This window comes from Brachycentrus maculatus, unplaced genomic scaffold (assembly GCF_059751285.1).
Source record: "Brachycentrus maculatus isolate JH-2025_06_01 unplaced genomic scaffold, ASM5975128v1 h1tg000419l, whole genome shotgun sequence".
NCBI classification, from domain to species: Eukaryota; Metazoa; Arthropoda; class Insecta; order Trichoptera; family Brachycentridae; genus Brachycentrus; species Brachycentrus maculatus.
The window spans coordinates 3277-26436 of NW_028281167.1; the positions used below are offsets into that span (position 1 = coordinate 3277).

The following is a 23160-nucleotide window of genomic DNA, read 5'->3' on the forward strand; positions in this document are numbered from 1 at the left end:
AAAACATCTTCAAGTTTTCGAAACTAGTCGTATGTACATATAAATAAAACTCCTTAAAATGGTATATTCAAGTGTTATTTCTTTTTAAATACTACTAATTCCATTAACTTTCTACACATTTTGCCTTTTTACCATAGTGGCTCTATAAACAGTTGTATTTACTAAGTAAACCTCTAATTAATAATTAAAGAATGATGTCTGTAAAAAACGCATTAAAAAAAAAGTTTTTAAATTTTTTCAGAAGAGAATTTAAAATTCAATTTTTTTAGGAAAGGAAAATAATCTTGTATTGTTGTGTCATACTGCTTTATTGCATAAATTACAGTTTTTTTTATAAAAATAATAAAATAATTGATTTAAGCGAGTTAGGTTTTTTGGGAGAGTCAACATCATGGGCGTACTGGAGTGCACGCGGTTCATGACTGACCTCGCAGAAGAATCAAAAGCCGTTAAAAGGTGTTTGTTGAATTGTTGCATATCTTCTTGTATTATGATTAACATTTTTTTAATTGAATACACTCATTCATGAACAAAACAAACATTTCAATAAACTCGTTTTGTAATTCGGAATCTCAAAATGCAAACTATCACAAATTGTCAAATCACCAATAGATAACAGTGTGGATAGATCTTTGTGGAACATTAATTGTAATTTTTCCTTTTCGTTTTTCCTGAATTATAACGGTCCTTTGGAAATCTGTCCTGGAAAACAAATAGTTTAATATCTGTTAGTATCTATCTTCTACAGGATTTAGTCGATCACGTTAAAACTGCATTGATATGATGCGTGTGTCTTTGAGTATGGATTTGGATCACAAGTGCAAGAGTGGAGACTTGACAAAGCGTACATCTATCTATATTTCATTTCAATTTACCATCCGCATTACAGCAATGACAATTACCACGCATTTTCATACACAAAAAAAAATAAAAAATAAATGACTAAAAATGTTTTATAATCATAGTATGGACAGTTAGAAATGAAGACTCTACATAGCATATCTGGTCTACGAGATAGAAAAGGGAACACCAGCATGAGAAAAATAAACGAGATTGAAGATGAATGGAACGAAGATGTCGTTAGGTGGAGAAGTCAACAAATAAATAAATGACTAAAAATGTTTTATAATCATAGTATGGACAGTTAGAAATGAAGACTTTACAGAGCATATTTGGTCTACGAGATAGAAAAGGGAACACCAGCATAAGAAAAATAAACGAGATCGAGGATCGAAGACGCCGTTAGGTGGAGAAGTCAACAAAGAAGACAATGGCAGGAGCATGTGAGGAAAATGAAACTATCCACGACCAACTCCAAGGTAGATGACTTCCGGGCTAACAACAAAATATATGGATTGACAGCTGGGAATCGACATAGTAGGAGGCTTATCCCTCTTGAAAACAGCTCGCAAGGCCTACACCAAGGAGGAGAAGAAGAAGAAATATCCATAAAAAAAGAGTAGCTAGGTTTAGATAAAACCATCACTAACATTTTTATGCTAAGTACTTGTTCAAAGGTATGTAGCATATTTTGACCTTTCCATTACTATCGATGAGGTCTCTTTGAATATTGACCCCTTTCCTTACTCAGACGATGCATTGGATCGATTCGGCATCAAATTTGCGTTAAATAGATAATTCTGGTCCTACGTTCCAAATTGTTGAACAAGAGGCTAGATTTTTTTTAAATGATACAGAATATTTTTTTTAATAGCCGTAAGGGTATGAAAATTGAGGGAAAAGGGTAGGTCCTTTTATTGAAACGAAGATAACAAGAATAACAGAAAAAAACATTTGTTCGGAGTGGAATGCCCGCACATGTAAAAGCTTGCGTGAATTGGACAAGCTACTGATAATAAAAACGATTTTCTTGAGTACTTCAAAAATAAAACTAAATCTAAATTTTCTTTAGAAGTGCAGAATACGTTTAAAAGTACTCACGGATTGTAAAATACAACTGTGATTCCATTGTCGGGTCTCAAGAAAGCCACGTGATCGATAGATCCGGACTTGGTCTCCGAGTGTACTCTTCTGGATCCTCTTGGTATGAACTTACTGAAGTGGCCGAGGGCATAGAACGAGGGTTGCTTCAAGAACTCGTCGTCTTCACCCATTGTTACTACTGGTGAACCAACATAGAATATATTAACCCATGTTGGTCCCCCATTTATATCTAGAGCCATATTCCAATCAATCCATCCCACGTACCAGTGATTTAGGTTCTAAATATGTAAAAACAAGTTTAGTTAAATACATTATACAACAAATTTTGTTTTTAACAACTTTTTATTCGTACAACAGGGTTAAAAATGTATATGTTTAACCCTAAAAGCAATTAAAAAAGTATAACAAAAACATTTGAGCAAGTATAGATAATCATTTAAAAATGTGGTAATTTACAGCATAATAAAAAATATCAGTTGTTTATGGCATGTAACACTCAATTTTGGATGCTTTGCCAACAAACAAAAAAACCCTGATGTTGACAAAGTTCTCCTTGGGCTTGCTTTAGGCTGATTTTAATTTTAAACTTGTAATCAACTGATCTTCAATGTATCAAAGTGTTTTGTCTCGTTAAAGCTATTCACTTGCGGTGCCAAATGAATAACCGATCACTTGGAAGAATCGCCGAGGTAAAAGACCTAGGCATAACATTTGAATCGACCTTGTCGTTTCATGCCCATATATATGCAGCATATGAAAGTGCACGAAAGATGCTCAGTTTTGTAACTCGGACTGCTACTGTGTTTGCCAACACCCGTGTTTTAAGGCTCCTCTACTGTTCATCGGTAAGTAGCAGACTCGAGATTTAAATACTCCCTTATATTAGAGATGAATCAGAGGAAATTTTGAGATATCTCTTCAGGAGGGAGTATAAAATATATCCATGGTCGTTCCCTTCAGACTTTATTTCGGAAATGCTTGGAAATAGTCTGGGGAAAAGATGGCAGGCGTACTTGGCCTGATGCGCGGTTTACATCTTATTTTCTATCTACCTGTTCATATACAAGCATGTTTGCATGTATGCGTATGTGTGTGTATGTATATATGGAATAACTTAAGCTATATGCTTTGTATGTAATACATAAAGTATATGATGAAAATTGTTATTTTTATAAAAGAAAATAAATAAATTAGTAAATACCTGCAAAATTCCGGATACATATGATTCTGCTCTTTTCCATGAACCTAATGCCGTCTCGTTCAATCCAAAAACGTCTAAAATCACACAAAATTGCAATTAGGATAAAACGCCTCAATTTAAAACGCAACAATTTAATTAATTTTAATACTAGACGTTGGCGCTAACACTGATACGACATCGGTGTTTTCATGTATAATATGATCCTAAAGGCAAAGTTCGCTGGTTCCTGAAAGCTGTGATTGTTAATATAAAATGAATAATATGCTAGAGTAGCAGTGCCTCAAGCAATCTATACCCACCCCCCTAACCCAAAGTCCTACGGAGGAATATCAAACAACCTAATAATCTACGAAAGCCATCCTACCAAACGTCTCATAAACCCAATGTTCCATTTGATGAGTGTATTTGTGTAATGAAGGGAAAAATAATGATTATGCTTTTTCTTTACCAACGCATGACTCAGTTTGAATGATATATTTTTCAGGAAATCTCTTATGGATATCCTCTACAACTGAAGGTCCAATAAAATAGTCTGCATACCAATGTATCGCAATGCCGTCCACGTATTGCATTGCGTCTTTATTTGTTGCCATCTGAAATAAATCAATTGTAAAGTTAATCAATCTGACGATGAATGACAATTCTGCCCATAGTGTAACATTCACCAATTCTACCCATGATTGACAACTACACTACTCAAATTTATTGCCATCTTGAAAAAATAAATAGTTATTAATTATGTAGTAAGTTGAGATCATAGTATATGACAATATGTAAATTTATTTTTAACTTTGTTATCTTGAACATATAACTTACATAAAAATCACACAAAAACTGGTACCAATATAAAATAAATACATTAAGGATCCGATCGGCTCACTGTGCTGACTAAACGAATGCTCGCATCGTAACGCATGTCGTCGTAACGCTACACGTTACGATGCGAGCATTCAGGCAGTCAGTACAGCAAGCCAAGATATATATATGTATAAATATATATATATATATATATATATATATATATATATATATATATATATATATATATATATATATATATATATATATATATATATATATATATATATATATATATATATATATATATATATATATATATATATATATATATATATATATATATATATATATATATATATATATATATATATATATATATATATATATATATATACATATTTGAAGCATGTGACATCTTGTTCTTCCTACTTTCTCCCAACTTATCGTCTTTGTAGGCTGTTGGGGTCAGCTCTCCTCGTCCTCAGGTTGTGGGTCCTTCTATGGTGGACAACGTCATCTAGGCAATGCCTTTAAATCATGTTATCTCCTTGTGGCATCTATGAATTTTTTAATCTTCCTTTAGATGTCTTTCGAACAAAAGATCTCTGGCAATTCAAAGCATACAACGTTTTATAATTTAATGTACACATTTACCAAATTGAGGTACCAAGGAAGCATATATCTGGAATCGTCCATTGCCAATATTTGTACGTTGGAAAGATCCACGTGTTTCTTGATTGATGGTCCCAAATTTTCTGCCACCCATTTTGCCTAAAACCAGAGAATATTTCAATAAGGACAAATGTTCAACTTTATGCAAACGGTTTCAAGTTAAATAATTTATAATCACTACACTAACATGTTTAAAGGGAAACCATCCTAAGGCATTTATTGTTGGCAAAAATCCTAATATTGGTTCGTTTCCTGTACTGATAGCCCAAATATTTATACCATATTTTTTATATTCTTCGATGAACCTATAAACCATCAATTTTATTATCAAGATAAAGTCAAAGTGTATTTTATCAATTTTGAGGCATGTGTATGACGAGGGAGGTAGTGCGTGAGGATAACTGAAGATAGATATATGAGCGTGCATGGGAACATATGTACATGTATGAATGATAATGGATGCATCATAGTCTAAGAACTCCAAATTGTTTGTAAGTAAAATTTTAAGTATATTATTTCGAGAAATAAAAATACTTTGTGTTCTGATCCAATCACATTTTTACTAACCAACTAGTTTCGGCAACAACCTGTTGCCCTCTTCAGGGTTACATTTATTACTGATTTTATTATTACTGTATATTGTATATACTGTATATACTGATTTATTTATTACTCTAACCCTGAAGAGGGCAACAGGTTGTTGCCGAAACTAGTTGGTTAGTAAAAATGTGAGTGGATCAGAACACAAAGTATTTTTATTTTTCGAAATAATATATCAATATTATCCACAAAGTTAATGCTTTCAATATTCAAAACAAATTTTAAGTCTTTAAGAGTCAAAATGATTGAAAATTGTGATATTAAGAGGTGTGGGTGTGTTTAGAACTAACAGTTATCACTCCCAACAACATAAAAGCTGTTTTAGAAACGGAATTGAACTGGGTGAATGTATCCAGAATGCACCCAATAGACGATCCTAGGCTTGATTTGTTAAGAAAGTATACTCCATATTAGCATCGGATATAGATAATGGCATTAATTAAAATGATAATTAATTATTACAAGGAGCCTCAACTTGGTATGAAACATCTATCTTTCCTCTTTATATGACAGAAGTCTAAGCATCCCAGGGCTTACAACCTGTTATGGACTGGTTAAAGCGATCACTTTTTACACTTGTGTATTTTTCACCATTCTGCCATATTTAAACATCCATATTGCATTCATCTTTGAAACCTGTTTACAAACAGCGGTCTTGGAACCCTCTACATGTAGGTACAATTTTTCAATACGTTTGGAAGTATGGCTGATTATATCGCCACCAGTTGTGAAATTTGTTAAGTATTACTTAATTTTAGTTCACTTCTTATAATTATATCAAAGTACCGAGACCATTGCATATAGTGGGCAGAATTGTGAACGTTAGTTACACAAGTGTTTAACGCCAGGTCGTACGCTCTGAGATTCTTAAACTTCTATCTTCTTTCATATAAAGAGGAACGTTAGATGTTTCATATCAAGTTGAGACACTTATAATATTGACATCTTATCCGTAGGGTTGTGTTAAAAGTAATCCGCTTTCATCTTGCTTCCCTTCTGTTAAATTAAATTGGTGTTCAACTAGAAACCATAGGGTGAATAATCCAAATTTCGACCATGAACGCTTGAAATAAAAAAAATAAAAACAATTGTAAAAATAAAAACATTTATTTTACCAAGAAAAACAAACTACAGTCAACAGCAAGAAAACAGTTTAAACTACATATGTACAATTCACCCATATGTTTTAAAATTTCTGATTACAGTATCATGTCTTCTTTTCAAAGACACTGGAGGAGGGCCGTGTGGCAACCCACAACATCTGTGGCAACTCGACAATCGAATTAACGAGCATAACCGAACACCCTAACCGAGCCCGCAGCGAACGAAAACCGGCCCGTTACATTTCGTCACCGCCCGTCCTCCGATCGACACGTCTTTCAACTGTTCTCACATTAGAATCACGCGGTTATTCTTAAATATTTCTTGATTGTAATTTTAAAGAACTGAATAAATTTGTGTTAAAAGTAATCCGCTTTCATCTTGCTTCCCTTCTGTTAAATTAAATTGGTGTTAAACTAGAAACCATAGGGTGAATAATCCAGTGTCTTATAAAATAAATAAAATTAATATTGATTATATTGAATTACTTGACATGATAGTTGGCATACGATTGGTAATACTTCTCGATTAGTATGGAAGGTCCAATGAGTTTCCCATTGGTTTTCATCCAACCCGGTGGAGACCAAGCTGAAGCCAATATAAGTATTTCATCCGTGGCCATTTCTTGAGCTCGTTGGATAAGTGGAATCTAGAATAAATAATTCAATGTAATAACAAATGATGGAAGAAGAAATTGCAAAATATTTACAAATTCCTCGTTCACAGAAAAACTGATCATTTGATTTGTATCTTCTACTTCGGTTTTTCGAAAGCAAAGCTTACTTTGTAATCGAAATCTTCGTGAGAGAGTGAAAAATTAGATAGTGTTATATCATCAGCTGGTAGCTCGTTATAGGCATATCCACGTGTAGAGAAATCAGATCCACCGATAGGTACTCTTCCCATATTGTACTCCAATCCTACATCACTAAAGTGGGATCTGAAACATAATATTAATACAACTTACTTATCACCTTAGAGTATACGTATCGTTTCATTTTAGTTTAACAAATGCTTATGAAGCAACACAGATGCGAGATGGAGACAGATCGTCTTGCTTTAAGCTGACACTAGTGAATGGCAACAAGAGTGACCAAATTAATTAGGAAATATTATTTTTTGACATCTCATCAAAGATGAAGAAGAATATGGAAGTCTGGGCATTTACGGGGCTGACAACCGTCATAGGCTGGTTTAAGTGATCACTTTACACACGTGTAACATTCACCAATTCTACCCATTATTGACAACCACACCACTCAAATTCTTGGAAGTTCTGTATATATGAACCGATTTAGAAACCTTGTTCTTGAATCACTAGAACTTCACTAGAGACATCTATTGGTGAGATGTAAAGAAGCTTTTTACTAAGCAGAAACTCTTATATTAGTATTGGAGATAATCCAGATTTTGTGAACAAGTATTTGGACATACTCAAAATGTTGTTTATTATGAAACATGGATTTTAAATTTAAAAACGTTTACAAAAATAAACTAATGCATTTATATTGTAAATACGGTATGAATCTCTTTTTTGGTGTATTTGTTCTTAATTTACCTGACAAAATTTTCCTGCGTCGGTTTACTTAAGGTATGCAAATTAAAACCCACCGCATCAGTAAAGGAACCCCCGAATCCTTTAATAGTCTGGTAGGTAATATTCCTGTTGATTTTTATTACGTCAGCGTCTGAAAAAACCAACATAACTCCTTGATAGTGATGATTTTTACTACCGAATTCTTTATTCCAATTGACTCCGTACTAAAGTTTTCTTAGAAATTTATATCATCGAAGTCTGAAGTAGTTCTTTTGATGAAACCGAGCATTCTCATACATTTGTTGGTAATTTTGTTTATGTGCGATAAAAAGCAAGAATCTCATAGTTAGGCATTTTTGTGAGCTTAGAAAAAGTTCGTTTATATTTCACCTATATTTAAGTCTCTCCAGATTTTTTTCTGGTATGTCACAGTCCTTAATGTGATAATTATATTTGATATTCTTTAAATCGTCGGCAAACATAAGTATTTGGTCATCGTCAAAGATGTTTATAACATCATTTATAGGTGGTATAAACGGAATTGGGCCCGAGTGAGAGCCTTGTGGGACTCCGCTAGTTGCGGTGAAGGTATAGAAACATTTGTCTGTCTGTCAAGAAGACAAAATTGTAACCGATTAAAGAGACGACCATTGTTTTCAAGTTTCTGTTACTTATTCAGCAATGTTTTGTTGCAAACCTTATCAAATGCTTTTGAAAAGTTGGAATTGATTGAATCTGCTTGGTGTTTATTTTTAGTGAATCTGATATGTATTTCTGATGGATCTAATGATTCGATAATATTGACCTTCCACTTATGAATCCGTGTTGTTCAGAACATACGTTTTTTATTCGCTTAACTTAGAAAATTCGCCGAAGAGAATTTCCAGATATATTTCTGGTATGTATCTGTCGTTTATGTGACGAATTGTTTTGAATACCTATTGTATTGTATTAAATTTAGTGTATAATATTGATGATTACTGTAAGTGATGATTTTTACTAGCGTATTTTTTATTGTTATCGCACATATTTTTGCTAATGTTGTAAATAGCCGTAAATAAAATAAAACAACCAAATACTTGTATCACAGATAGTAAACCAATAACTGATGTTTTTTTGTAACCAGGGAGGTTTTGTGAACAGAAACTAAATTTTACCAAAGTATCAAAAAGTACGTAAGCATTTAGACATACCTACTCTTTCAAATAGATAAAAATATACTCACTTTGTTGAAAAAGTTTATAAAACAAATTTGAAAAAAAAAAAGATTTTTTAATGGGTTCCATTGTTCCCAAAGACTTATGAAAACGAAGATTTTCCTGAAAAAAATACAATAGTAATTGAAAAACGTTTATGGGTAACATGTTTAAATGATTTTTTAAAAAAAAAACTTATTCATTCATTTATTTAAACTGTTCCTGGTTGTAGATAAACGTAATAAATTGACAAAGAATAAATAATGCATACTCAAGCACTTTTTCAACCTGATCTGCATTCAATTATGCATTGGGCACAACATGGTTCAAGAGCAGTGTCATCTCGATCGTTATTTGCATGAAAACAAGGTGATCAGTTCAAAGTTATATCAAATAATTGTTGGAATAAATAATAGCTTTTTTATTTCAAAACCTTTTTAAGAACCAAAATTAGAACCTCCAGGATACTAGCTGAATGCGTTAATACCTATGTTAGTATCGCAACGGAGGTGAATTTATCAATTTTAAAACGTATACATATCAACAAGATTAAAAATCTTATTTTTTCCATATTACTATAACAGACATCAATAGTAAGGCGGAGGAAAGGCAATTGAAAACTTGAACATATTGTGAACCAAGAAATCACCATGGATCTTACTCGAAAGACATCTAGAGGAAGACCAAAAAAATATGGATGCTAAAGGGAGATAACATGATACGAAGGCATGGCCTAGGTGACGGTGACCATACTGGAAGATCCTACAACCAGGACGGGGGAAAATGAAAAAGTACTCACTTGGTTTGACGTGTAATGCATGTAAAAGCCAGAAGGCAGTGGAACAACTTTGGGTGTTTCATCACAGTAGCTAGCGTTACAAACACACACGAAGGAACTATGGGTATACTTTCTTTGTAGGCAGGGTTTTTCTTGTCCTTTAAACGTAAATAAATCACTTCATAAATTTTTTTTATTAAATATAAAATTATATTGATATAAAGAATATAAAAATTTAATTCATCTGCCATACATTTTTACTCTTACATTTCTATGTTAACATAATCAATACAAATGCCACTGTGCCTCTCCAACAAAGAGACTAAGCTCTTGTGCTTGAGGAGGGACTTACACTCTGGTCACACAGTGGGACAAAAACCATTTCTTGTTAGTAAAATAACAAGAAAACACTATTTAAAATACATACCCATACAGCATTTCTTGAGGAATATGAAGATGATTATTACATTTAATATTATAAAATATGTATTTTTATTATTTGTCATTTTGGGTCGATAATTAAACTAGACACGCTCACTTATCAGCTGAAAAAAAATATGAAAAAATATGTTTAGAAAAAACAATCATATTATTTATAAGCATAAAGCAAAAAACTGCCCGATCACAATGTGTTAAATGATTTTTGTTTCTAAAAAAAACCTACCACGCCAAATGGCTGGCGGCTCCTTGTTTCAACTCGAAGTAATTTTTACTTAATGAGGGGTACACTGTCCTATTCACAGATACTATCAAATTCAGTGGTTCCCAAACAACGGTAGGTACACAAATCAAATGAGACGCCCAAGGCCCCGCTAGATGCATGATCACCTGTCTTTGCTTTTAAAAGAGTTCGAGAGCTAATTCCCAACCACAAAAAGTCACGAGCTGGTAAGAAACGGATCTGCGGTCCATTTATCTACAAATTAGTGTCTAGCATGTCTGTACAGATCGTACGAAATTTTTGGTTTCACAGGTCTGCCTAATGTCTTTTTTTTATTTACATAAATTGTTTACATTTACAACATTTTGAGTGTGTCCAAATACTTGTTCACAAAATCTGGATTATCTCCAATTACAGGAGTTATTTTCATATTATTTTTTGACATCTCATCAAAGATGAGATGTCAAAAAATAATATGAAAATAACTCCTGTAATTGGAGATAATCCAGATTTTGTTAATAAGTATTTGGACACACTCAAAATGTTGTAAATAAATTATCTGGTCAAATTATAAGCTTAATAATAAAAATGAAAATGGTATTTTCTGGCGTTTCTCATGTGTGTGATTATAATCCAGGATTCGGATCTCACATACTAATATAAGAGTTTCTGCTTAATAAAAAGCTTCTTTACATCTCACCAATAGATGTCTCTAGTGAAGTTCTAGTGATTCATGAACAAGGTTTCTAAAATTGGTTCATATATATGGAACTTTCAAGAATTTGAGTAGTGTGGTTGTCAATAATGGGTAGAATTGGTGAATGTTACACGTGTGTAAAGTGATCACTTAAACCAGCCTATGACGGTCGTAAGCCCCGTAAATGCCCAAACTTCCATATTCTTCTTCATCTTTGATGAGATGTCAAAAAATAATATGTATACATTTATTTAAATCACAATTTTAAACATATTTTTTGAAAAATTGCAGAGACCCACCAAGCCTTGTGTGTTTTGTCGGTGTAGTTCTTTTTTTATTATTTTTTTATTGTTTTTAACCAGTTTAACCTAATGTACACACAAAAAAGAGAGAAAAATAAAAAAACATAAATATCTCGTTTTAAATTTGAAAACATTGGAGAGCAATGGAGAAAAAAAAGGCCTTGTACTTAGGTTATTTTTTATAATTGTGAAGATATTAATTTGTGCTAATTTTCAAAAAAAACAGTGAACTATGATTGGCAATGATTTCTCAAAACATCATTCCAAAGGTTGATTGATACAAAAAGTAAATTTCATAACGATTTTGACGCTGACAGGCAGGCGATGTAAACCATTTAATTCCGTTTGATTAATAGTATCAAATTAGGTAGGTACAAAAATCTGTTGTATAGTATTATTTAATTACGCAAAAAAGGTATGAAAAGACTTTTAATTATACCAATATTTATAAACTTTAAACAATTCATCGATCATTTTAAGTTTGAGTTTGAACCAACGTTTCAGGGACACACCGAATCATTTCAAATAATTTTTTCTTTAAGTAATGCCACAGTCACTTTGTGGTAGTATATATTCATTTTCAATTTGAGTTTCACTTGGTAAATACCACTATTTCCATTAATTTTCTATACGTTTCGTCTTCACACCAAAGTGGCTTTATAAATAGTTGTGTTTTATAAGTGAAGCTCACACTAATAATTAATAATAACGTACTTCATTTTTTTTATTATATTCTCCAAAAAAGAAATAGATAATCTTTTTTTTGTGTCGCACAAATTTATTGGAAAAACGAAAGCATTATTTAATGAATAATTTGAAAACATGAAAATATTTGATGTAGGCGAGTTGGGTTTTTCGAGAGAATCAAGATCATCGGCGTACTGGGGTGCACGCGGTCCATTGGTAACCTCGCAGACGAATCAAAAGGCGTTGACAGGTGTGTGTTGAATTGTTGCATATGTTCAAGTATGAGCAAATGAACAAATCAAACATTCCAATAAACTTGTTTCGTAATTCGAAGTCTCAAATTTCAAACTATCTCAAATGTTCGTATCACCAATAGATAACAGTGTGGATAGATCTTTCTGGAACTTTAATTGTAATTTTTCCTTTTCGATTTTCTTGAATTATAACCGTCTTTTCCGAATTGGTCCTGAAAAAAAAGTAGTTTTATATTTGAGTATCTACTATAGCATTGTTCCCCATTTTTTTTCTATTCAAGGTACACCTACTAAATTAAGAATTTTCAGAGGTGCATATATACCATATTATGGCAACATATTATGTTTAATACAAAATGTAAATCTACTTAACTGAACACAGGCAATCAAAGTTTGGAAAATTGTGGTAATTTTCACAACACTAGACTTTTCGAAGCAATGTACTATAGGATTCAATCGACGATCAAGTTAATAATGCATCGATCCGATGCGTGATGCATTGGTTTGACGCAGCGTCAACATGATTTTTAATTGATAATTCTAGTCCTACGTTCCAAATGATTACACATTGGACCGAAATTAGTTTGAAATGATACAGAGAACGGTAATAAAAGAACTCAGAGTGAAGTACACAATAGCTGTAAGGGAATAAAAATTGAGTCAGAAATGTAGGTACTTTTATTGAATCGAGGAAACCGAGAATAACAGAAAAAAACTTTTATGTTCGGAGTGGAAAGTCAGCACATGTAAAAGCTTGAGTGAATTGGACAAGCTACTGATAGTAAAAACGATTTCCTTAAGTACTTCAAAAATAAAACTAAATGTAAATTTTCTTCAAAAGTGCAGAATACGTTTAAAAGTACTTACGGATTGTAAAATACAACTGTGATTCCACTATCCGGTCTCAAAAAAGCCACGTGATCGACAGATCCAACCTTATTCTCCGAGTGTACTCTTCTGGATCCTCTCGGTATAAACTTACTGAAGTGGCCGAGGGCATAGAACGAGGGTTGCTTCAAGAACTCGTCGTCTTCACCCATTGTCACCACTGGTGAACCAAGGTGGGTTTGGATTGTCCATTTTGGTCCGCCATTTATGTCTAGAGCCATATTCCAATCAATCCATCCCACGTACCAGTGATTTAGGTTCTACATATGTAAAAACAAGTTAAGGCAAATACATTATACAACTTACAAAATATAATACTTCTTATTTTATTAATTGTTCGGCATTAACTCTGTGGTTAGACATGTTACAATGATTACTTGAGTACTCAAGTGGTATAAAACAAGTGTTTTCTTTAATCATTATAATACTTCTTTATAAAATAAAACAACTTTTACTAGAGACATCTATTGGTGAGATGTAAAGAAATCTTTACATCTCACCAATAGATGTCTCTAGTGAAGTTCTAGTGATTCAAGAACAAGGTTTCTAAATTGGTTCATATAAACAACTTTTATGTTACAATGATTAAAGAAAACACTTCATTTTTTACCACTTGAGTTTTATTATAGACTACATTTTTCAGAAGTTAAACTTCCATCATTCAGGTCTGTATAATAACTTATTCAGGTCTGTATAATATGTTATTATACAGACCTGAATGATGGAAGTTTAACTTCTGAAACATGTAGTCTATAATAAAACTCAAGTGGTTAAAAACGAAGTGTTTTCTTTAACCATTGTAACATTTCTTACCACAAAGTTAATGCCGAAACAATAAATAAAAACTTTCATGTTTTTAACTACTTTTAATTGGTACTTTTTTTATCCAACCAGTTTCTGCAAGAACCTTGTCATCATCGGGGTTGAAAACATACATGTTTAACCTTCCCTGATTAATCACTTGAAAAAGTATCGCAAAAACATTTGAGCAAGTATTAATAATCATTAAAAAAAATTAGTAATTTATAGCATAATAAAAAAATACCAGTTGTTTGTGGCATGTATTACTCAATATTGGGTGCTTTGCCAACAAACAAAAAAACTTTGATGATGACAAGGTTCTCCTTGGGCTTTTTTCAGGCTGATTTCATTTTTAAATTTGATTGGGGCAAAAGGAACTTATCTTCAATGTTTCAAAGTGTTTTGTCTTGTTATACTCGCGCGCATCCAAAGCAATTTACATACGGTACCAAATGGATAAAGAGAGAAAGGTGTGTTGAGATGGTTTGGACTTGTGGAACGAATGAGTGAGGAAAGAACGGTAAAACAAATAAAAGTAAAAAATAAAAGTAAAGTAAAAAAAGAAGTAGAGGAAGACCGAGAAAAACATAGCACGATCAGGTATACCAAATACTTGAAAGTGGTCAGGTTAGGAGTCGTAACAATCGGCGGGTATGTATGAGGAGATGCATGAACGTGGAAGAGGCGAACAATGTTTGCAAGGACAGAGTGGTGTGGCGCTCTATTCTCTCTGCCTACCCCTGCGAAGAAGCGGCGTGATGGTTAGTTTGTTAGTTAGTTAGTTACCAAATGGATAACCGAGTACTTGGAAGAATCGCAGCGGTGAAAGATCTAGGCATAACATTTGCAACGACATAGTTTATTTATGTTTTTATTGAAAAACCAACAGAATATTTTTAAAAAATTACAAAATAAAAATAAAAATTCCGATTACAGGTTTTTACTCAAAAGTAATAAAAAAACTGTATTATTTTTTGACATCTCATCAAAGACGAAGAAGAGTATAGAAGTCTGGGCATTTACGGGGCTGACGACCGTCATAGGCTGGTTTAAATGATCACCTTATACACGTGTAACATTCACCAATTCTACCCATTATTGACAACCACACTACTCAAATTCTTGGAAGTTCTATATATATATATAACCTAATTTTGAAACATTATTCTTGAATCACTAGAACTTCACTAGAAACATCTATTGGTGAGATGAAAAGAACCTTTTTACTGAACAGAAACTTTTTTTTAGTATGTGAGGTCCGAATCCTGGATTGTAATCACACACATGAGAAGCTGATTCGATTTGCTTTGAGGAAAGCTGAGGATTCCTCTTCTAAGAGGAAAATACTACTTCTGGTGTAATTCGCGGTTATGACCACTAATTATTTTCATACTTATTATTTTCCATCTTATTTTCTATCTACCTGTTCATATACAAGCATGTATGTATGAATGCGTATGTGTGTGTATATATATGAAAGTGTGTGTGTACATGGAATAACTTGTGCTTAATGTTTTTTTATGTAACATATACATATATGACGAAAATTGTTATGTACATAAAAGAAAATAAATAAATAAATAAACGAGTACATACCTCCAAAATTCCGGACACATATGATTCTGCTCTTTTCCATGAACCTAATGCCGACTTTACCTTCGATCCAAAAACGTCTGAAATCACACATAATTGGAAATGAACATAACGCCTCATCAAATTCCATGTTCGTTAATCAATTTTATTTATTTTGATACTAGACGTTGGCGCTAACACTGGCACGACGTCGCTGTTTTCATGTTTAATATGATCGTAAAGGCAAAGTTCGTTGGCTTCTGAGAGTTGTGATTGGTAATATTAAATATATTTACAACATTTTGTTTATGTCCAAATACTTGTTCACAAATCTGAATTATCTCCAATTATGGGAGTATTTTTCGTATTATTTTTTGACATCTCATCAAAGATGATTCACCTTTGATGAGATGTCAAAAAATAATTTGAAAAATACTCCTATATTTGGTGATAATCCCAATTTGTGAACAAGTATTTGGACAAGCTCAAAATGTTAAAAATAAATAATCTGGTCAAATTATAAGCTTAAATAATAAAAATGAAAATGATATTTTCTGGCGTTTCTCATGTGTGTGATTTTAATCCAGGATTCGGACCTCACATACTAATAAAAGAGTTTCTGCTCAGTAAAAAGCTTTTTTTCATCTCACCAATAGATGTCTCTAGTGAAATTCTAGTGATTCAAGAACTATGTTTCAAAATTGGTTCATATATATAGAACTTCCAAGAATTTGAGTAGTGTGGTTGTCACTAATGGGTAGAATTGGTGAATGTTACACGTGTGTAAAACGATCACTTAAACCAGCCTATGACGGTCGTCAGCCCCGTAAATGCCCAGACTTCCATATTCTTCTTCATCCTTGATGAGATGTCAAAAAATAATATTAAATACATAATATGGTAGAGTAGTGCCTCTCGCAATTTATACTCACCCCCAAACCCAAAGTCCTAAGGAGGAATACCAAACCACCTAAGTTGCGAAAGTGATCCTACCAAACGTCTCCTAAACCTATAATTCCACTTGATGAGTGTATTTGCGGATATGTGTAATGAAAAGAAAAATAATGATTATGGTGCTTTTTCTTTACCAACGCATGACTCAGTTTGGATGATATATTTTTCAGGAAATCTCTTATGGATATCCTCTATAACTGAAGGTCCAATAACGAAATCTGCATACCAGTGTATCGCAATGCCATCCACGTACTGCATTACGTCTTTATAAGTTGCCATCTTTAAAAAAAAACATGTTTTTGATCTTATTAATTAAATAGTAAAATCGATTTCATGGTGTAAGACAATTTTGTAAACTTATTTAAATTAAATATATCGTAGCCGTACAGGAGAAAGTGACCAACTACCAAAACGTAAAATGTTCAGGAGGGCCATTTAAGTCACTTTTGCTTGGCAACAAAATAAACATTCTGCAATATTCCATAATTAAACAAATTGTGCCCAGTCATATATATAATCAAAGGGACAATCCAATCTTGATATATAAACATTTGAAATTACTGCCGGTACGTGGAATATTGTGGATGAGTATCATCGTTGAACAACAAACTAGACAAAAATATCGAAATCCTTTAGAACACAACCATGATACACGATTTTCACACTACTAAGGTTTGATAGTCCCAAGAATTAACAATAAATATGGAAGTCGAACACTGCAATATATCGTTCCGAACATTTTTAATTTGTTGCCGACGGATGTTAGAGGTCAAAATAAAATATGGAACAAAAGCAAAATAAAGGAATGGGTAAATGATCAAGAGTTCATTTTATGAAAATTGTAAAATGTTTATATTCTTAATTTGTTTCTCTTTTTTGTGTGTATATTAGGTTAAAATCGTTAAAAACAATAAAAAAATTATTAAAAACGAACTCCACCGAGAAGACTCACAAAGTGGCTTGGTGGGTCTCTGTAAAAAAAATGCTTTAAATATGGATAAATTGTGATTTAAATAAATGTAAATAATAAAAAAATAATGCAGTTAGTCATTTTACCAAGTCAATATATTATACTTTCAAGTTTAAAATCCTTTGGGATGTTTTTAAAGGCAATATTAAGCTAGTAAGATATCAATGATCACGTTTTTGTAAAAAAAATGCACTTGGTCACTTTCTCCTGTATGATTTCGATATAACTTACATAAAAAGCATACGAGAACTGGTACCACCCTTTCGAAACGTGCAATGAAAAAGATTAAGACTGTTTTCATTTCGAACACTACACACACCCATTGTTATGTAAAATATGATATTATGTCGTATAGTAAGTTAAATCAGATAACTCTATTCAGTGATGACTTGGTCCACTTGTGCATGTAGCAGTTTTGTATTTATAGTGACTACATACAATTAAAGAGTAACAATTAGAATATTATCAGTATGCCAGTCAAAATTAAAAGATACTTTTTGATTTTGACTGGCATACTGATTAATTAAAGAAACAGATTTGCCAAATTAAAATTCCGAGGAATCATATATGTATCTGGACTCATCTTTTGCCAATATTTGTAATTTAGAAGATTCTGTGTCTTTTAATAGCGACAATTTATTTGAAATATGTTATTTAATATAATTTAATATAAATTTACCAAATTTAGGTACCAAGGAAGCAGATATCTGGAATCGTCTATTATCAATATTTGCACGTTGGAAAGTTCTGGGTTTTTCTTGATTGATGGTCCCAAGTTTTCTGCCACCCATTTCCCCTAAAACCAGAGAATATTTTAACGAAACTTTGCAAACAAAGTTGAATAATTTTATGAACGCTACACTTACATGTTTGTAGGGGAACCATCCCAAGGAATTTATTAATGGCAAAAATCCTGCCAATGGTTCATTTCCTGTACTGATAGCCCAAATATTTATCCCATATTTTTTATATTCTTTGATGAACCTGTAAACCAGAAATTTCATTATCAGGATAAAGTCACAGAATATCTCATAAATTGTGAGGTATGTGTGTATGACAAGGGAGGTTGGGTGTGAGGATAACTGAAGTTAGATGTAAGAACTGGGAAAAGAAGCAGAGGAAGACCGAGAAAAACATGGCAATCAGGTATGCCAAATACTTGAAAGTGGTCAGGTTGGGAGTCGTAAAAATCGGCGAGTATTTATGAGGAGATGCATGAACGTGGAAGAGGCGAAGAATGTTTGCAAATACAGAGTAGTGTGGCGTTCTATTCTCTCTGCCTACCCCTGCGGGGAAGCAGCGTGATGGTTAGTTAGTTAGATGTAAGAACGTGCATGGGTACATATGTACGAATGATATAGGACCCCATTATAGTCTAAGAACTCGAAGGGTAAATTGTTTGTAAGTAAAAGTCGGGTTGTGGTCCCGTGGTTAGTATCGCGGACTCTTGAGTCAGAGTTTCTCGGTTCGAACCCACTCTACCACAATTTGATACCTTCAATCATGGGCAGAATTGTGAACATTACACATGTGTATAAGGTAATCGCTTAAGTCACCCAAATGACAAATCATAAGGCCTGCGATTCTCATAATTCCATCTTATTTCATATTAAGAAATATTTCGAGAAAGCTACTTCACATCAAGTTGAGATGTAATGTTGATATTTCATCCGAAGGCTGAATAATCCAGTGTCTGCTATAACAAAAACTATTTTTTGACATCTCATCAAAGATGAATAAGAATATGGAAGTCTGGGCATTTACGGGGCTGACGACCGTCATAGGCTGGTTTAAGTGATCACTTTACACACGTGTAACATTCACCAATTCTACACATTATTGACAACCACACTACTCAAATTCTTGGAAGTTCTATATATATGAACCAATTTAGAAACCTTGGTCTTGAATCACTAGAACTTCACTAGAGACATCTATTTGTGAGATGTAAAGAAGCTTTTTACTAAGCAGAAACTCTTATATTAGTATGTGAGGTCTTTTCCTGGATTTCAATCACACACATGAGAAACGCCAGAAAACATCATTTTCATTTTTATTATTTAAGCTTATAATTTGACCAGATAATTCATTTACAACATTTTGAGTGGGTCCAAATACCTGTTCACAAATTCAAGATTTAATCCAGATTTTGTGAACAATTATTTGGACACACTCAATTTTTTTAAAAATATTGTTGATGTTTAATTACTTGACATGATAGTTGGCATACGATTGGTAATACTTCTCGATCAGTGTGGCGGGCCCAATGAATTTCCCATTAGTTTTCATCCAACCCGGTGGAGACCAAACTGAAGCCAATATTAGTATTTCATCCGTGGCCATTTCTTGAGCTCGTCGGATTAGTGGAATCTAGAATAAATTATACAATTAAATAACATATGATGTAACAAGAAATAACAAAATAGCAAATTCTTCAATCACAGTTTACTCATAAGAAGAACTGATCATAAAATTAAGAAAGGTGTGTTGAGATGGTTTGGACATGTAGAACGAATGAGTGAGGAAAGAACGGTAAAACAAATTTATGAGGCGAATGTAAGCATAAGACAGAGAAAAACATGGCACGATCAGGTATGCCAAATACTCGAAAGTGGTCAGGTTAGGAGTCGTAACAATCAACGGGTATGTATTAGGAGATGCATGAACGTGGAAGAGGCGAAGAATGTTTGCAAAGACAGAGTGGTGTTGCGTTCTATTCTCTCTGCCTACCCCTGCTGGGAAGCGGCGTGATGGTTAGTTAGTTAGTTAAGAACTGATCATTTGATTTTTTTCTTCTTCGGTTTTTTAAACCAAACTCACTTTGTAATCGAAGTCTTCGTAAGAAAGTGAAAAATTAGATAGTGTTGTGTCATCAGCTGGTAGCTCGTTATAGGCATATCCATGTGTAGAGTAATCGGATCCACCAATAGGTACTCTTCCCATATTGTACTCCAATCCTACATCACTGAAGTGGGATCTGAAACAAAATGTAAGCACAACTTACTTAAAACTTTTGAAATCACCTTAGAACAGTGGTTGCAAACGTATTGGCTAAAGAGTCAAATATGCAGATGACAACGATTCAAAAAAATTCTAACAGCCAAATCTGTTTTTAATTTAGTAAACCTTTATTACAGATTTATGCCTTCATTTAATTACGGGTATGCTGAATAAAATTTGAATTCATACTAAACAAAGATTTTTCGTTGATGAGCTATATGTTTTTTCTCGGTCTTCCTCTGCTCTTTTTACCAATTACCAATTCGCCTCATAAATTGGTTTTACCGTTCTTTCCTCACTCATTCGTTCTACATGTCCAAACCATCTAAACACACATTTCTTAATTTTTTTCAGAGCATAGGTAGACCGAGAAAAACATGGCGCGATCAAGTATGCCAAATACTTGAAAGTGGTCAGGTTAGGAGTCGTAACAATCGGCGGGTATGTATGAGGAGATGCATGAACGTGGAAGAGGCGAAGAATGTTTGCAGACATAGTGATGTGGCGTTCTATTCACTCTGCCTACCCCTTCAAGGAAGCGGCGTGATGGTTAGTTAGTTTTTTTTTTAAATTTTTTTTATTTTATTTTATTTTATTTTATTTTATTTTATTTTATTTGGGATTTTCACAGCCAAAACAATATATTATACAACATTAATTAACCAAACTATGGCCAATTAAAAAAACCCTCCGATAATGCTATTCTTATGAAAGTTATGTTGGTAGGGGTGAGTGTGTGTGTGTGTGTGTGTGTGTGTGTGTGTGTGTGTGTGTGTGTGCGTGTGTGTGTGCGTGTGTGTGTGCGTGTGTGTGTTTGTGTGTGTTTGTGTGTGTGTGTGTGTGTGTGTGTGTGTGTGTGTGTGTGTGTGTGTGTGTGTGTGTGTGTGTGTTTAATAATATCTATGCATTAAAAGGTAGAATGTTTCAGTGAGTCAGGTTTGTATGTTGTTGTTTTTAATTTTAGGCATGATTTCAGTTTGTTATCAATGAGATGACTTCTCAGTTTACTGTAAAGTTCATGCTTAAAACATATTGTTCATATGAATTTATAGAACCGAAAAAGGAAAGAACAGCGAACGCGAGTTTTTTTCAGCCGATCGTAAGAGTCAAGAATACTATTCTAGACCTTGTAAATGGTCATGTCTTCCTTCTCCAGGTCTTTCAAAGCAGACCACGTGTGTTGTGAAATAAGATCACATTTCTTATTATTCAATATTTCCAAATTAATACAAAGACATTGAAATTAAGTACTCCATATCTCCTGGCTAACGTTTACAAAAAAATAAAGTATTGTATTTTTTATGAAAATACGAAGTTAAACTTTATCTTTTGGTGGATTTGTTGTTAATTTACCTGACAAAATTTTCCTGCGTCGGTTTACTCAAGGTACGCAAATTAAAACCCACCGCATCATTAAAGGAGGCCCCGAATCCTTTAATAGTCTGGTAGGTAATATTCCTGTTGATTTCTATTACGTCGGTTCCTGAAATAACCGACATATCCATTTAATCACTTTTAGACCACCTTCCTTTAATACAATAGTAAGCCACCAAATAAAACGATTCGAACCCGGAACCTCGGTATCCGAGCGTGCTGAACATAATGCTACAGAGGCTGATAAAACATATAATATACATCTTTCAAATTTATAAAATATACTCACTTCGTTGAAAAAGCTTGTATAACGAATTTGAAAAAAAACTTGAATTTTTAATGGGTTCCATAAATCCCAAAGACTTAAAAAAACGGAGATTTTTCTGAAAAAAATACAAAATACAATAAATATTTAATAATGTCAATACTTTTCTTGGTTTATGTGTAACGTAATAAAATGATTTTACTGAAAAAAAATTACATTTTTCAATTATATTTAAATTATGCTTAGTTGTAGATTAACGTATTAAATTGACAAAAAGAAACAATTTTTTTTTATTTTTTTTTATTAAGTTTTACCTGCATCCAATGATACATTGAGCACTATATCCTACAGGAGCAGTGTTATCTTGATTGTTATATACATGAAGGCCACTAGATTAGCCCTATGCTACAGGTACCAGTCTAGGGTAATATCAATTAATCGTTGGAATGAAAATCTTTTTTCATTCCAACAATTAATGTTCAAAAAAAGAAAATCACTTTTCTTTATTTTAAAACCTTCTAGGAATCAATGTTGGAACCTCCAGCATGTTAGTCTAATGCGTTTATCACTACACTACAGAGGTGGAGTAGTTAACATAAAAATGTAATATAAATATCAACTGAATTAAAAATTGCCTTTTTTCTAGCTTACTTTTGTTGTAACAGGCATCAAAAGTAAGTTGGAGGAACATAAATTGAGATGGTATGGGCACATAGGATTAAGAGAGCTTGGGCATATTATAAACCAAGCAATCGCCATGGGTCTATTTCGAAAGACATGTAGAGGAAGACTAAAAAATTCATGGATTCTACAGAGGATAACACTATTGGATGCAGATGAGACGACCTGATTACAGAACTATTCTACAACATCTTGAGTGTGTCCAAATACTTGTTCACAAAATC

At 33.0% G+C, this 23160-nt stretch overlaps 2 protein-coding genes across 2 annotated transcripts; both read right to left on the bottom strand.

The window, feature by feature from the left end:
• Positions 1-282: 282 nt before the first annotated feature.
• Positions 283-10548, bottom strand: LOC148302731 (lysosomal acid glucosylceramidase-like). The gene is made up of 13 exons (XM_088271066.1): positions 10495-10548; positions 10258-10375; positions 9852-9988; positions 9082-9175; positions 7878-8007; positions 7103-7259; positions 6808-6968; positions 4806-4923; positions 4601-4717; positions 3594-3738; positions 3146-3219; positions 1942-2222; positions 283-702 (listed from the first exon to the last, which is right to left on the bottom strand). Exons 2-13 carry the CDS (start codon positions 10334-10336, stop codon positions 603-605), a joined length of 1593 nt encoding a protein of 530 aa, XP_088127192.1. The 5' UTR covers positions 10337-10375; positions 10495-10548; the 3' UTR covers positions 283-602.
• Positions 10549-18280: 7732 nt separating this feature from the next.
• On the bottom strand, positions 18281-22217 carry LOC148302732 (putative glucosylceramidase 4). Its single transcript, XM_088271081.1, has 6 exons — positions 22193-22217; positions 21970-22099; positions 20437-20593; positions 19826-19986; positions 18483-18600; positions 18281-18412 (listed from the first exon to the last, which is right to left on the bottom strand). Exons 1-6 carry the CDS (start codon positions 22215-22217, stop codon positions 18281-18283), a joined length of 723 nt encoding a protein of 240 aa, XP_088127207.1.
• Between the last annotated feature and the right edge of the window lie 943 nt (positions 22218-23160).

Bases quoted from the DNA above. Each gene is read 5' to 3' on its own strand.
- LOC148302731 (XM_088271066.1), bottom strand. From the start codon at position 10,336: ATGACAAATAATAAAAATACATATTTTATAATATTAAATGTAATAATC. The intron at 4,718-4,805 runs GTTAGTGTAGTG...CTCTGGTTTTAG, and splicing joins GATGGTTTCCCTTTAAACAT to GCAAAATGGGTGGCAGAAAA. The intron at 3,220-3,593 runs GTAAAGAAAAAG...GTGTGATTTTAG, and splicing joins TCAAACTGAGTCATGCGTTG to ACGTTTTTGGATTGAACGAG.
- LOC148302732 (XM_088271081.1), bottom strand. From the start codon at position 22,217: ATGTTCAGCACGCTCGGATACCGAG. The intron at 19,987-20,436 runs GTGAGTTTGGTT...AATTTATTCTAG, and splicing joins ACGAAGACTTCGATTACAAA to ATTCCACTAATCCGACGAGC. The intron at 18,601-19,825 runs GTAATTAAACAT...TCTGGTTTACAG, and splicing joins TATGCCAACTATCATGTCAA to GTTCATCAAAGAATATAAAA.